At 43.0% G+C, this 16272-nt stretch overlaps 1 protein-coding gene across 2 annotated transcripts in view; it reads right to left on the bottom strand.

Annotated features, from left to right (window-relative positions):
* sema6cb (semaphorin 6Cb) overlaps positions 1 to 16272 on the bottom strand; it is a 125187-nt gene that overhangs the window by 20704 nt on the left and 88211 nt on the right. For both annotated transcript variants that reach the window (XM_084053092.1, XM_084053093.1), the window contains exons 8-17: positions 15427 to 15528; positions 12118 to 12208; positions 11449 to 11571; positions 10799 to 10887; positions 10333 to 10550; positions 9449 to 9580; positions 8891 to 9046; positions 6739 to 6915; positions 5713 to 5850; positions 1124 to 1201 (exon numbers count right to left, since the gene is read on the bottom strand). In XM_084053092.1, coding sequence (XP_083909218.1) covers positions 1124 to 1201; positions 5713 to 5850; positions 6739 to 6915; positions 8891 to 9046; positions 9449 to 9580; positions 10333 to 10550; positions 10799 to 10887; positions 11449 to 11571; positions 12118 to 12208; positions 15427 to 15528 — 1304 coding nt within the window. The remainder of the gene's footprint in view (positions 1 to 1123; positions 1202 to 5712; positions 5851 to 6738; positions 6916 to 8890; positions 9047 to 9448; positions 9581 to 10332; positions 10551 to 10798; positions 10888 to 11448; positions 11572 to 12117; positions 12209 to 15426; positions 15529 to 16272) is intronic.

Here is a 16272-nt window from a genome sequence, read left to right as displayed (position 1 = left end):
TCCCTTCCGTCCATTTATCCATCTCTCCATCCCATTTAGCAGACAGTGTGGTGCACCGCTGTGTGATTGAAAGCCACACAGTCGAACATTACTTTTGATTTCATGACATTACATTTGATTTCATGAAATGGACTGGGTAAAGGGAAGGAGAGAGAGAATGACAGAGACAAAAAGAGGAGGACGGGGGGTTAGAAAGAGAGAATGGAGGCACGTATGCGGTTAAGAATGGAGGGAAAGCAGAATGGCATTGATTAGCTTTTTACTTGTGCAGAAGCATGTGCACACACAGGAATACACACACCCACAGTAATGTCACCAGGGACAATATCTCTAAGTGTCAAATGGCTCCCTTCCAGTTCATACAAATGGATAAGTAAATTATGCGGGCAGAGGTTCTTTTTTTGGATCGATGGCTTGCTGTTGGACTGAAAAGTGTGACCCCACACACACACTAAGTAAAACTTGGGGTTTCATTCCCAAGCGATTCCATGTGCGCTGCCAGCAAGTCCTGTGCTGAATGCATGATATGAGAGGAGATGGAGATCGAGATGGCACACTGGTGCTTTCAGATTAAAATGCATTGTTCATTTTACTCAATGTGTAAGAAATGGACCCGAAAAGAGTCCATTGTTACACATTCAGAGTTAAATATGACACTCTGCATTTTCCTGTGATGGCATTTGCAGAGATCCATATTCATCATGTTGATACTGCAGCCAAATCAAACTCTAGATTAGATATTGATTATCTAGAGTACACAGCAGTAGTGTAATGCAAGGCCAGTTTATCTGAATAGTGCTGAACAACTCATTCAAGCAGCAGCTTGAGATGTAAAATTACTTTCCCATGATACCGGTTGCCAACTCATTTCTGAGTTACAACTTTGTTTACGGTGTCTAAAATCATGTATCCGTTTTGCTGACCTTGGTTAAGGGTAAATCCATGAGTAAATATTACAATTAGTCCATCTAACATGCAAGTGTGTGTGTGTGTGTGTGTGTGTGTGTGTGTGTGTGTGTGTGTGTGTGTGTGTGTGTGTGTGTGTGTGTGTGTGTGTGTGTGTGTGTGTGTGTGTGTGAGAGAGAGTGTGTGCGCGCGCGCGTGTGCTCATCTTTTCACTTACTTGAAGCCAGGAGAGACCGTAGCACAGCTTCCTGATTTCAACCACATGCAGTACGGGTCCCGTGATGACAGACAGGTTCTGTAGGACAAACATACACAGGGGTACGGGTCAGCACAGACTGTAAGAGCACCGAGTGTGAAGAACGGTGAGCCAAGGCTCAGCAGATGTACCGGTGGCAAGAACCTAACAAGACCCAGTCTGTTCTAGAACACTGCCACAGGCTGTCGTTTGACTCCACATGAACTGGGGGAAAGAGAGTGTAAATATGACTGGTGGGGGTGAATGATGTTTTTGGCAACTTTTCGTACATTACTGCTGTATGTTGTAGGTGGTCAGTTATGTGTTGAGGGAGCGTCACAATCCTTAAAACCTGTGAAAACCTGTATTTTTGCGTTATTTCAAGCCTGGGTGTCGTTACCAATCACTGTAAAATTAACCCATTGAGACCTGAAGCCGATTCTACATAAATCTCAACAGTTTTCTGAAAAACGTATGTTTCTATATCAGTGGTGCTCAATCTTTTTTACGTCAAGGACCCCCAAAATTATATGTATTTGGCTGCGGACCCCCATAAAAATATTTTTGTTCCAGGGACGCCCAGAAGCAAAGATTTGAGTTAAAAATGTTCGCTTTAAAAATATATCTATTCAAAGATTTGCACACATTTTCACGATTTTTCAAAAATAGCAGATCTACAAGCTCGTAGCGCGGCACTCGGTGCCGCGCTATGAGCTTGTATATCTGCTATTTTTGAATAGCCCAAAGTGTAAAATAATGCTTTTTAGCTCAAATCTAAAAATGACACAGTTCCAGGTCTTAATGGGTTAAAAGAAAAATAACCTACAATAATATTGTAGATTACGTATAGCAATAGTTTATATGCTGTCTGTCTACACTAGTCATGAATGAGGTATTTTGTTCTCATCCCATCTGAGATAGTAAAAAAACAAAAAAACAATGAGTGAAGTGAAAAGGTCTTTTGTGTTGGATTTGGGAACATGTCAAATCAGAAAGCCTTCAGGACTCAGAAAACTAAGTTTTAATAAGGGCCCCTGTGATCCATGAGAATTACATCCATCAACAGTGCTGGCAGGCTCGATGCCTGCTGCAACACAATCTGTTGATATCAGTGGTAAAGCCTAGGGAGATCAGAGACTGTCTGTAACCATAATGGAGCAATGGACACAGTAGATATTCCCCAACTGCATTAAAAAGTAGCTATACCACAGTATATATTTTCAGTTATTTGTTTGTTTATCTATCTTCGCAAATCTATCAGCTTAATGAATCAGCAGTTTATATTCATTTGTTTATCTCTCCATGAGACAGGATCACAGTAGTCCTAGCCTCACCATAGTGGCGGCCTGTTTATTTGAAGATCCATTTTAGATTTTACTGATGACTTTAGAGACGTCTCATGGTCTGATGCCAAGCTAATTTTCAGACCTTTTAAGTTTTAACCACGTTACACTCAGGCGTCCCTATTTTGGGCATGTCGTTATAATTCTCAAAAATAGCCTAAGCCTATCTGCTTAATTTATACACGCTGTACGCCACTATTGAGCGGCTTGACAAGCTCACAACAATGTCACAATACGATGCGATGCGAGTTTGTAGATCGGCTATTTTCATCGTATGACAATATCAAGCTTAAGTGGTTAATTACCTGCTTGCCAGATGCTGAAGGCAGAGCAGAGTTGGCTGCCCAGCAAGTCTAAGCAAAATAAAAAAGGTGACCAGGCTTTTGCTGCCAGGACCCATGGGCAGCACCCAGTTAGAGGATCTGAGGAGTGTTTGAAATGCCTTCTCAAACACACTTTTTAATCATTACCAACTGTTGTTTTCATGTTCACTCCTTGCTCCTGCATGGTCCTCTCTTGTTTGTTTCACAACATGCTTTTGTTTCACTTTTTGGGACATGATTTCTTTCATTGCCATAAAAGTTATTATTTTTTCTGCTTAAATCTTTTTTGGTCTTGCTGTAAATCAATTTTGTTTGTAAAAGGGGCTTATACAATACATTTAATAGTTGCTGTCTGTCTTTCTGTCTTGCTGCCTTCCTTCCATCCATCCATGCGTTACTGTACTCTGCACTGCAGTGTACGTGCTAATTTCAGGTCTGGTCAGTCTGTTACTCTCCGGGGGCTTCTTGGAGCCAGTGGTGGTCTAAGACAGAATGACACAGCTGACCTGACAGGACAGCGGGTGGCCAATCTCCACAGCAGAGCACTCTGGGAAAAGAGGTCAGTTGTGTCCACTGCGGTTTGGAACACAGTGAGCGGAGGGTGAAGTTATTGGCTTTGTGTCCAGTGTGAGACTGACTGTACGCGCAAGGGCGTGCATGTGTGTCTGTCCCTTATGTCTCTTTAAAACGTCACACTCTTCCAGACTTGCCCACTGGCTTCTTGCTCATGCTCTGTCAGGCTATGATGAACACACAGGTGTGCATCCTCGCCTACGGCTATAAGGAACATCCATTAGTTGCAGTGGGGAGGTGGGATCTCTGCAGCTCTCCGAGGTCTGGGCTCATAACTTTTAGTTGTCAGTTGGCTAACATCCAGGGAATACCCCCTCGTCCATAGGATATAACATAACCCATTCCCACAGTAAAAGTGAGCCAAATGGACTCTTACTTTCCATTTGGGTACATTTTTAACACTGATGAATTTACTGTGCAGCATTTTGAACTCAAATACTGTGATGAAAAGCTGCAGTCAGAGGAAAACATACATTTGTCGTGAATTTGGAAAGAAATTGTACATTTTAACATTGACATTGTATTTTTGCATTGCACAGAGCTCAGTCAGCACATACAATGCATGAACTATAAATAACAGGAAAGAAAATGGGCAAAATTGCATTTACCAGCATTTCACCCAGCAGCAGTGATAAGCACACTATTTTGTTTATTCTAGACTGACTAAACTGAAAAAGAAAGAAAAAAGAAAGAAAGATAGGGACATAATAAATACAGGTTATTTCCAGGAAATGTACATGTCCAACTGGGCTAGAAATCTCTGTCTCTGCAGATTATCAAGGCACAAATCCTTCTGTGTCCAGCCAAATGCCTTGCCGCTGTCCCAAAACATTGTAATTTCTGAAACCTAATATCGGCACCAGTGTGAAAAATAGAAACCTGACGTACACTTTTTTGAGCAAGCGAGGCTATGGAAAGGGGGGCTTCGAGAGAGCGAGAGGGAAATAAACAGAGAATGAGCAGGAATTGAAGAATGCAGTGAGAGAGAGCGAGGAAAATGGAGACAGTAACTGGGAGAGATACACAGACCAAATCTCATTTGGAGGTAGAACGATAGAGCGGTGAGGTGAAAGAAGACACACAGCTGACACAGGACCCCCTAGCTTGGCCTGATGAGCCTTAAGGGGGCCCATAATCCCTGGATGAGGTGGGCGGCTGCCGCACACTCTAAAAAGGATCCAAAGATGCAGTCGACCCGTAAGCCCACTAAAGTGAGACGGACCTTTTCCGCTTTTTCCCTCGCTCCTATTACGGTACCTCCTTCCCTCTTTCTCATACTCGGCCTAGAGAAAACGCTGGCCACCGCTGGCTGTTGGCCAATCAGCTGGTTCCAATTTGTGCGTAAATGCTGTTGAGAACTTTTTGGGGCCCCGGCAATGAGGCGTTAGCATGCTATAGGGGTATACGCGTTCCCAGTAGGATACTGAAGAGAAATCTTTTCTCTTCATTGCGACCGGGGTGAGTGGGGGTAAACATTCCAGCACCAAAAATAGAACATGAGGCGGGGAAGCGAGTACATTAGCAAGGAGTAAAAACCCTGCCTGACAAAACAAAAGTTCTCAAACAAAGAGATCTAGAATATCCATAAACAACCTCAGCCTCTAAACAGTAATTCCAAACCTAATGTTTAGAAACAGAATATTGTTTATGTGTTTCACAAACGGTCTTATAAATATTCTACAGTAATAGAAGCTGCTTTTGTGCTGCTAATTACTTGATGTTAAATTATTTGTTCACAACCACCACCTCAGCCATATTTAAGATACTGTAAACTGACTTACACAATAACCTCCTAGATGGGAATAGCATACTATTAAATACAAATGTTTGCATCGTGCTCTATGGCGTAGAACATGTTGCGAACAGTGAATGAAACCCATCACGGGGTTAGAGTCATGCTCTACTCATACTAAAGTGCATATGATGTGTGATATGAAACGTAAGCTTGACTAAACAAAATTATTGTTTAGTCATCTTTGACTGTCTTCCATCCTACTGTATGTTCAAGGGCTTCTGGAGAAACTAGACTTTCAAAGTACACTTTTGCACACGCGACAGTTAATCAGACTAATCCATTCAGTCGATTATAAAAAATAAATTATGATTTGTTTCCGTGTGAATCTGTTGATATATTAAGATAACATCCCAAATAAAATCTAAAATCCAAAAATTGGCTTCTTGATTATGCCATAAAATCAAAAAAAGTAAACAATAGAATACTTGCTAAGAAAATAGATAGTTGCAATCCTACATGGCGCTTACTCTGACCAATTGCGCTGTCTACGATACAAGTCGCTCTGGATAATGCCTAAATTGTATAAAGGCCACTTACTTCTTGCAGTTGCCATAATCGGAACAGCGGCTGAGTGGCATGCGGATGACACAGCTGGAGAATGCCACAAACAAAGCGTGGTGGTCTCTGTCCAACTCCAGGCCAAGCACTCTCCTGTCCTCACCACGCACATTGCATCTAGTAATACAGGACAACAGCAGCTGTTAGGATCGAGAACTCATTTTGTTTCATTTTGCTACCGTAAAACTAGATGCTGAAGGCTGGTGGAGTCAGAGCAAAGTGGAAAGCTGTTCTCTGTGAATGAGGGTGCAGAATTCACAAGAGCAAGACTTGTCAAGCTGTGCACAATAAAAACAAAAACAACCCCCCCCCCCCCACCCCCCACAAGACAGCAAAATGCATCCACTCTATGATGCAAAGTCTGACAATAGACTAGAGAAAGGGTGGGCAGGACATATTGAGGCTGAACAGACACAGAGAGTGACTGTTCTGCAAAAGCAAAAGGAGGAGGAGATGAAAGAGTGACAGTAGAAGGTAGGTTGAAAAAAGAACAAAGCAAAGAATAAAAGAAAGACTATGGGGGCGATCACACCGAGGTATGTTGCTACAGGAAAGTTAATTTCAAAGAACGCCTTGGGAAAGCGCATCAGGCAAAAGTGTGGTGCACCTGTGGTCGTAGTTGTCTGCTTACACAACCGGGCGTTCAATTGATAAACAAAATCATATATTTTTTTATTCAAACAGATGTCAAGCTCTTGCCATGGCTGTGGCTGTGCTATTGGATTAGTCTTTGAATAATGGGATGACCTTGAATTATATAGTTAATTGTAACCAAATATCACAAATTCAACCCTTTCTTTGCCTTTGTCAAGTGTAAAGTGCATCTAAAAAACACAAAAAAAAGTGACGGGCAGTGCAAGAGAGGAGCACCTGGCACGCATGCCAGGCGTGCCAACCATAGGAAAACAATGGGTTTGGGGACGACATGTTTCTAGCGACGAGTCTCAGTGTGATCGCCCCCACAGAAACCAAGAATAAAATAAGTTATACGAGTGATTTTCTGACTTGTTTGGGTTGTAGACGTCGATGTCCTCTAGGAGCTGGGTGCTGAAGGAGGCGTTGGAGCCCTGAGTGCTGGCCAGGATCTTCAGCACATGGCCGTTCTCTGAACCTAGGAACACCACGGTGTGGTTCTTATATGGCCCAGCTGACGTGTCCACAGCAATTTGGGTCAATTTAAATCTGGAAAACAAAAATACAAGAAAGATTCAATAGAAATATTACTCCTTTGGAGAATCACTTGAATTCGCCAAGTACACACACAGCATGCACAAGGAATTTGAATTTGACGGGATATGTTGCAGATACAAACACATCCAGGACAAATACATGTACACTAAACATGGCATGGGGAATCACACTGGTGCTAATGTGTAAAGGAGTCGAATCCTCAAGTAAGTGCTAATTGGAAACAGCAGATACATTTGTAGAAGCTTTAAATACTCCTTGAAAAAACATTCAAGGAGTATGATCAATATACAGTTGAGCATTATGCATTCAAAAAGGGGTGGGGTAACATGCAACAGAGGTCCCTAGCTGGAAACAAACCAGGGATGTTGCAACTGTGTGATAAATGCACAAACCGCGATTGTGTGGTAAATGCATAAACCGGGCAGAAACTCAAACTCATGTACCCCAAGAATGTGTTTCCCTCAAAATAATAAAAAAGAGTTGGTTTTTAAAGAGTCTTTGTTAACATCATTGTCATTTTGTGACAATGATGAGAAAAAACAAAACCTCAAACGTGCGTTTAACTGGCCATCGGGCCATTATTCGTCATCTATACCTCTTCCCATCCACAACTCATGCGTTCAGCCTCCAACCAGCTTATCCTTTCCGTATCATGAGACCGTAGGAAACCCGCAGCGAGATTCCTTTCTGTTCGTCAGTGATCTCTCTGTGAGCCCTTTGAGCGGTTCTACGCAACACTTCCAGATTTCACTGAGCATCTATCCATTTATGCCCCTATCCCTCCAATTCACCTGTCAGACTACAAGGATCAGGGAAACTACATTGAGAGCTCTTTCACTGTTTTTCTGTGATCTCTGTGTGAGCGGTGCTACACAGCCCTATCAGATTCCAATGTGTCCTTTCATAAGGACGTCAGTGCAGGTTCACTCTGTGCCTCTCTTCTAACAGTTCCACCAAGCTGGTTTTCCACCAATGTTGGGGTGAGGGGCGTTCGCCCACAGTCACTAAACTTGCACGGCGATGCAGCGCCTCGCCATTATTGCATGATGCGCGCCCTTGGTTAGATTTCATTTATTCAGCTCCTCTCCGGGGAGCGACAAAGCAGATGTGATGTTTTGGCGCCAGATGTGATACAGTGCACCTTCCCCAGCGTGGAGCCGCCACAGCGCCTGGTTGGCTGTCAGGCTGGCTCCGCTTCAGGAGTCGTGGCAGGGAGCTGTGGGTAAACGTGTATGTGTGCGCGTGTGTGTGTATGTGGGCTGTCTGTGGCTGTCTGTCTGGGATGTTTGTGTGTAGTAGATGCCTGCATTCTCAAATATCACACACATGTACACACACACATATTCCAATGATTTCTCGCATGATAGTTCCCTGCAGGTCAGGTCAATGCTTTAGAACAGACTCTCATCCTGGTGAGGTTGCTCTTTGATGAGGGAGGAAATCGATCCGTTTCCACATTGTGAATAAATCTAATGGGTTTTAATGAGGGACAAGGTTGTGTGTTACACCCGACTTCACTCATCAATACCAATCCCAGCCCCAGTGTGAGGGGCAGTGACGTTTCAGGGTAGAACATAACACAGCAGCCATACATAACACAATTTAACACCTAGTTCTTTTTCCTTTAAGACCCACTTGGTAATTTCTGCACAGCTGAAACACCGCTGTACCGCTGCTGTGTTTAATTACCGTTATGTGTTGATTCTATTAAGGAGATTTCTCCTCTCTCAAAGGATTGACTACAGGTACTAACAGTATGTGATGGCTAATAATGAGTTTAACATGTGGCTGGAGTCTACAGGGATTTGGTAAAAAAAAAAAAAAAGAAAAAAAAAAAAACAGTACCATAAGCTCCAAAGTGCATTTGGATCTTATTCTCCAAGTTCAAATTGGGAGTTTAATATTATATCCATCCATTTACCAAAAAAAAGCAATAAAACCCCTACATCTATCCGTCTCTCTGTACCTGCTAGTTGTGCGTGTGAAGTAGGGCCGGTCATTGACTGAAGGCACTGACTCATCCATAAGTGGGTAGGATTTGATGAAGGTCAGGGTTTCATCTGGGAAGGTGGTGGAGGACTTGTAGGCAGCTGCTGAGCCGTCTCCAGAACAGCAGCCCGGTCTGTGAAACGACAATGCAGGAGACTGTCAGGAGGGAATCAAACTCCAAGAACACAGATGTAAAAACACTTGCAGCTGTTTGTTTTCAGAGGGAGGCGTGTGTGTGTGTGTGTGTGTGTGTGTGTGTGTGTTGGGGGGGGGGTGACGTCTGCAGGTGTCTGGTGTCATGTGCAAAAGTGGTTTCTTGCTCAGTGATGTACGTACAAGACAATGACAGTAGCAGCTGCACCCTCCATTGTATAAAATTATGTTTTTTTTTCTCTTTCATTTAATTAACCTTTTATAAACAAAGTACATTGTTTTTAACAGTACAAAGATCTCAGACAAGAAGACAAGCAATCAACAGCATGGAACAATTACCTACTTATAAATGTTTATGACGTCTTTCAATGATGTGACTCACCTGGGCTTGGGTACCTGTTCTTCAGGCACAGGCGTCCATGCAGACTCGCTGTTCCTCTGCTCCTTAAACTTGCCGTTGAAGGCCTTCTCGATGTCGTCCATGTAGAAGGCACACACGGCTGAGCCTGTGATACTGAGGGAAAGGAGATATTTACTTACTGTAATTATTATTATTTTAAAATTGTATTTACGTACTCAGAAACAATATTATTGTTATTTTTATTAACACAAAGCAAAACGTTGTTGGCGGCGCACCAGTCAACACACAAGGTTATCGTCTATTCGTCGTGGCCACTCGCTTGCTCTATCGCGCTTGCTCACAAGCCTCAAGGCCTCACTGTCGGGGAGGGCCCGTCTTGTTGCAACATAAGAAGCACTCCTCCTCCCACAGTTCAGCATTTTTTCAAATTTACTGACCCGTTAGTACATTTGCAAACTTAATAGTAAACTCAAATTTACATATAGACATAAAACACAGATACAGAGATCTCCATATGGGCACAAAAGGAACACCGACAGACAGGTACAACGGGTACTTTGACAAAGCCCCCGACACTATGACTCAGACATATCAGTCGGATCGGTGGTACAATGTAGGTGTGAGGGCTGCGCAGTGTCCTGAACCCTTTAGTACTGTACATATACTGTACTGTGCACCCATACATATACCTACATACATATAGATTAAAGAAACAACAAAACATAATATCAATGCCTCAAGAGGTTGAGTATGCCTCAAAAAAATCAATTCCGCCACCCACCTCAAAAACCCACTCACACACCACAGATCATTTCACAAGGATTCAAAGGACACAGACAAACAGGACTGGCCTGTATCTATTTAAAAGTGTAAGGGTACTGCCCGCCTCAGCGGCACTGGCTGACCTGTTAGCCTGCGTGGTGAAGACACCCAGCACAGCGGGCCGGTGATTGATTTGCAGTACATTAGTCAGCGACTGCAGCACGTCAAAGTAGAAGAAGGAGTCGCCAGGGACGGAGCAGTTCAGTCTGGCTTTGAGGAATGACGTCCAGTAACGCTCGAGAACCCGCGGCGAACCTCCATTGTCATTCTTACACACGCGTGCCACTCTGGAGAACACCACCTGAGGGAGGGGACAGGAAGCCAGCACAACCAGTGACGACAGACGTGCATGTTTACCACTGCAAATGTATACACACGGAACACCTGACTGCAATAACAAGTGTAATGGGGGTGTGCGTGTGTTTTTGCGCTCCACGTGATCTTGTTTGATTTCATTCCTGTGCAGGGAACAACAGTGCAGGTGTGTCACGCGGCAAAAGGTTTTGGTGTGTACTGTAGCTGCATGGTCTTGAATAACAAGTCCCTCACCTTTCCAAGTGTGGTGTACTCCACCGCAATCTCGCTGAAGAAAAAGTACACATAGTTCCCGTACTCGATGGCATGTAGAAAATGAGGCTCTGAGGGAGACATGAGAGGAACAATGTAAAAGTGACAAAGTGACAGCGCTGCTTTGTATTCAACACAACATTGCATGCCCATTAGAGGAGGAGGGGAGAATTGCTTGCACGAAACACAAACATTCATTTTGAACGATGAGTCCATATGATAGGCTGGAACAGCATGATCTTATGGAACAATTTTTCATATTATTGTAGAAAATAGGAACTTTGTTTTCCAAGAAGAGACGTGATACACATAAAAGTATTTAACTCATGCTCTTGTGCAGATTTCCAATGAGTGCAACACTAGACTAACAAAATTATCTTAATGGTACAGCAGTATTATTAACAATATAAATATACAGTATGCTGTAGGTTTAGTGCTGAAGAAGGTACCTAAAATATTGGGACTAGTGTGTGTAAGATGTTGATAAATTATGTAATATGAAAAACAAATAAGAAAAAACTAAAAAGAAACAGTCTAGCTGCTGCATTTGAGCATAAAACCTCAACAACTCAGTGCTTGGAGCTAAAGGATGTATTTAATATTCTAGAGTTATTACAACACTGGAGCCTCACCTCGCAGCCATTTGGAATCATATTTGACTGTGCGAAGAACGGGGCTGCTTTCTCCCAGACTGCGGTAAATCACTGCATCGCTCGCCAAGAAGTCTGTCATGGTGGCCGAGTAGAAATCGCCACCTGAGTGGAGAAAGGAGGGTAAAAGAAAAGGGTGTCATAGTAGGGAAAAACAATTTCTTTCAAGTGTCTATTTTAGTCACAGTTGACTTTTATTGCCCTTTAGAGAGGGAGAGAATAAAACAGATGTAGGAGGAGCTCGTCGTTCTTGATAACACTCGATATGAACTTTGCGTAAATGTCACTGGAAAATTGGCAGGATTGAATGCAGGTCTGGCTATCAGATTGCTAAGCCCCCTGCTCCAGGCCCCTGGACTGACTGGTATGTCAGTTCACTTCTCCTGGATGAACTTGTCTTGTACCGTATCTGAGGGCTGACACGGGACCAGCCTCCTTTTCCACCATGATCAGCAAACGTTATCCCAAATTCCATCCTTGGGCATTAATTTACATTGAACATTTTAGGGTTTACCTGATGTTCTTATTCCGTGTGACTGTGAGAGCGAGCAGAGGTTTAGCGTCTTGGGAGAGGTCACTTCGGGAGGTCACACAACGGATAATCACACAATAGCACGTAACATGTATGAACCGGTGACCTGCTGCACTCACCAGCGAAGAGGCCAACGTTGGACTGCCGTGATTCAAAGGGGCAGCGAGCCTGTCCTACTACTTCCTCTCCATCCTGCTCCAGTGTGGACATCTAGGTTAGAAAGTACACAACAGCAATGGAACACTTTATATGGCCCATTGTAGGAGTTTAATGCTAACTCGATACATTACGCGCCAGGATATAAAATACATGGCCGCCATTGTAAATACATGTACCAAAACAAGTGCGTTTACGTTTACGCTTGTAAACCCTGTAGCTGTTATTGTCCTTCAGCTGCAAAATCGATTCACCTCAAACTCAAAGTCCTTTATGTGTGGAGTATTGTGACTAACTGCAAAGGATGCGCACCAAATAAATGTGTCAATTAATGGCAGCACGTGTGCCATAAAGATTACTTTTATTAGATGTATTGTATATGTGCCGGCTTAATAACAGAGGCGTGTTGGTTTTCAGTCATGCCACTGTATACAGAGAGCACCTACTCTATCTTGACTACAAATATTTTAGCTGCTATTTTTGGACCTGCTGTTAACAAGGTTGTAAACCTCACCCACAACACTAAAGTGTAGTCCACTCCCAATAGTGTGTGTGTGTGTGTGTGTGTGTGTGTGTGTGTGTGTGTGTGTGTGTGTGTGTGTGTGTGTGTGTGAGTGTGTGCGCACGCGCACGTGGGGGTGAGTGAAAAAGGAAGGTGTGTGCGGGTGGTGTTTCTCTCTGAGGGAAAGTCAATGCACATTCAGCACTTGGTGGTGAAAAGGTGACACGCGTGTGCACATGGAGAAATACAAGCTGGTCATTAACACATGGGTTTGTGTATGTCAGTGGCGTCCCCAGGAATTACATTTAGGGCAGGCGAGATTTTTTTTTTGCAATCCCCCACTATCTACCCTACATTATCTACCCCCACCCCTCTATTAGCCCCAAAAAAGAAATTTCAACTCAATCGAAAATCGACGATCGAAAACCGGCGAAAGTGGCCGTTTTCAAGATGTTTTGGCCATTATCTCTGGAATGGAAGGTCCAATCTGCTCAATTCAAAGCGTGTTGGATGCGTAACTTTGAGGACACATTTTCGGGTTATTTGGGTTTTCTAGGGGAGGCGGGATCTTAGTTGGGCAGGCGACCGCCTGCCATGCCACTACAGTGGGTACGCCACTGGTGTATGTTGCCATGTCACTGCTCTCTGGCTTACCGATGTTTGATATGACATTGTTTTACAGTATAACCCAACAGATTCCACTCCAATACCAAGTAGTAATACGCCTTCAGACTGTGACATACAGTAAAAGTGATCAGATTCAATCATTACTAAATATTCTAAAGCTCAGTCAAGTGAGGTGAAATGTATTTATAAAGATGTGGGTATGTATGCCCTGTGCACTGCCATGCTAGAGCAGGAACACAACATTCAAGATCAAAATACTCCAATGTACACGAGAAGTGTTCAGATCAACTTTTTTGTTTAATTCATATAGATGCGTTTTGCATCGTGGCTTCCTCAGGTTTGCTCTTCTGGAAAGCAAACCTGAAGAAGTCACATTGCGAAATTAGTTTGCTCCAATCTTATACAAAGATAAGAATTAAAAAGTACATTTGAACACTCCTGGTCTTGGTGGATTACTTTTATCTTGGATGCTGTATTTTTAAGACGTACTCAAAACTGGATAAGGGACTTTGCAGAACATCCAGGGAGATACATACAGATAAAGACAAGGCAAACACCTAAAAATGTTATGATATGAAGCCCCGAGCTACGGTGTACGTTTTGGGCATCAACGTTAAGTTTGTGTGTGTTCCCTCAGTTACTTTACACCTCATGAACGTTATAGAATGCAATGGGTGAGCAATTCATCATTCTGCTCATTTCTGCCCCGCTCATGGCTGCCATGCTGGGCAGATGGAGACACTGATTGGGTACTTCATATCTGACCTTTAGGTTACAGCCACATGCTGATCGCAACCTCTGAGCTGTTTTCTGGCCCAGCTGGCTTAGTTTACTGGTCAATGATGTGGTGTCTCCGTGGCTGAACACCCATTCATGCCTTTGACCCCAACACCCCTGTCTGTCTTTGAAAAAACAGACACTGCCGTACGCAAGCATGACAACACACGCACAGATGGGTGTATGTGTCAAATACACGACCTCCCCACTATATCGACTTCATTTCCATTCTGCTTTGTCCTCCCTCTGTGGCTTTCCTGAGGAGTCTCGGAAACAGAGAGCGTGATATGATTTACATTTCCTAACACTTTCTCCAGCTGTCTGCACAGTCATCGCGTGCATGTTTTTTCCAGACTGGGGGGGGGGGGTTGTGGTTTAAGTGTAAATCAGTGTCTCTCTACCACGGTGAGTCGATGGAGGAAGCTAGTCTTTTGTGTGGGACAATGTGGAATTACTTAGTTTCCTCTTGGCTTTACCCCACTCCTCTCCGCCTTGCGATTTATGTGCTGTAGGTGTTATGTTCCTCCCCCAACCCCCTTTACTAACGGCCTGGAGTGACTCATGGTCCAAACCTGTGATGTCACCTCTGTAGCAGAACCAGGCCTTTACTGCAAGCTTTTGTTTGACTGAGTTATCATGACTTTGGACTTATCTGTGCAGTACTGTTACAAGAGCAAACTGAAAACCATGCTTTTCCTTATGAGTATGCTTTATTCCAATCAACCATAGAAACAAGGTAACACAAGTTTTATTAAAGGATAAAATATGTATGCCATAATTTTACTGTAAATATTGATCCGTAAGAATACATGTTTACACTCTCAGACTTAAATTAACACTCCAAATTTTTATATCCAAAATTTGACTGTGTAGGATTGAGGCAAGTTAACTTTTTAGTGTCTTTTCTCTTGCTTTTGGCAGCATTTCTCAATTGTGTGGAAAGAGTCTGTCATGATATTGCCACTATCAGCCACTATCTTGTGCTCCGTCAGCAGATTGCTCTTTCGGAGCAATATATTATTCCATTAACATAGAGCTGTTGAAGTTATCTTACCATGCAAGACATTAATAAAATGTCTGGGTCTGTTATTTGCAGGCCTGCCTGGTAATTGTACTTTTGCATACATTCTGTAGCACTCCATCATGTTTTTTGTTTGGAACAATTATTTAGTTGAATAATTGAATAGTAATTAGGTGAACCAAAGAACCACATTCTCTATACAGGCTATACAGCAATATATACAATGTTATACAGCAATATATAACTGATAGTGACAGTAACATGATTTATTATTTGTAATTTGTTTTTTTTTTATATAATCTCACAATGGAGGCAGAATACAGCAATGTTATGTCATAGTCTTACCTTGTAGTTGCGGCAGGTTGGGTTGAAGGCATTAGTGCCACAGGCAAACAACGTCTCGTCATTTCGTGGTACCAGCACTTTGATGTAGTTGTAGCATTCATCCTATCAGAAGGCAAACAGCTGGTGATTACACGACCACAGTGATGAGGTCCATGGTCCATATCAGCTTGTAGTGCACCAGCTGCACGATTGCAGCAGGTCTTACAAACAAAACCAGCCAGACAAAAACTAGCTTTACTTTCATGCTGGATGGGTAAGCTTGTCTACTTTGTCCTCCTTTCAGTCAGCCAGAGCCAGGGAACCGTCATTCATTCTGAGGTCATGTTGTATAGTTGTACTGTACACTGGTGTCTATACTTAAAGCATGCCATCATAGGAAAACATCCTTCCTACAGTATATTAAAATTGCCTTGAAAGTGGGTTTAACAGACGTAACTTGCCCATATATGGAGACAATTCTGGCGTGCGGACAGTTATATAAATCTTGTTGATGCCACTGATGATGTCAGAGCGTGACTAGATTTTAATTTATCCCACTGTGTGGCCTCAAAATCCGGCGTAGGTGGGCATCACATATGTGGAGACCATGAAGATGAAGATTTGAGGGCCGCAACGCGGCCTGAAACGATAGTTACGTACGTAACTACGCTTCTATGAATCCCGAATGACCGCCAGAGACGGTGCTTAAAGCACTGAATATTCCCTGCGCATGAAATAGAAATCTAGTTTTCAGAAATGTTCAATGTTTCATGTTTTTCTGAAAAAAACATATGTAGAAGCTTACAACGTGTAGCGACACGTTTTGAGGTTGGAGATCGGCTCTTTTCACCATGCGACAGTTGTACG

This window comes from Gymnoscopelus microlampas, assembly GCF_963454915.1.
Source record: "Gymnoscopelus microlampas genome assembly, chromosome: 3".
Lineage (NCBI taxonomy): Eukaryota > Metazoa > Chordata > Actinopteri > Myctophiformes > Myctophidae > Gymnoscopelus > Gymnoscopelus microlampas.
The sequence above is the reverse complement of the archived record's forward strand: the minus strand, read 5'-3'. Positions and strand labels throughout refer to the sequence as shown.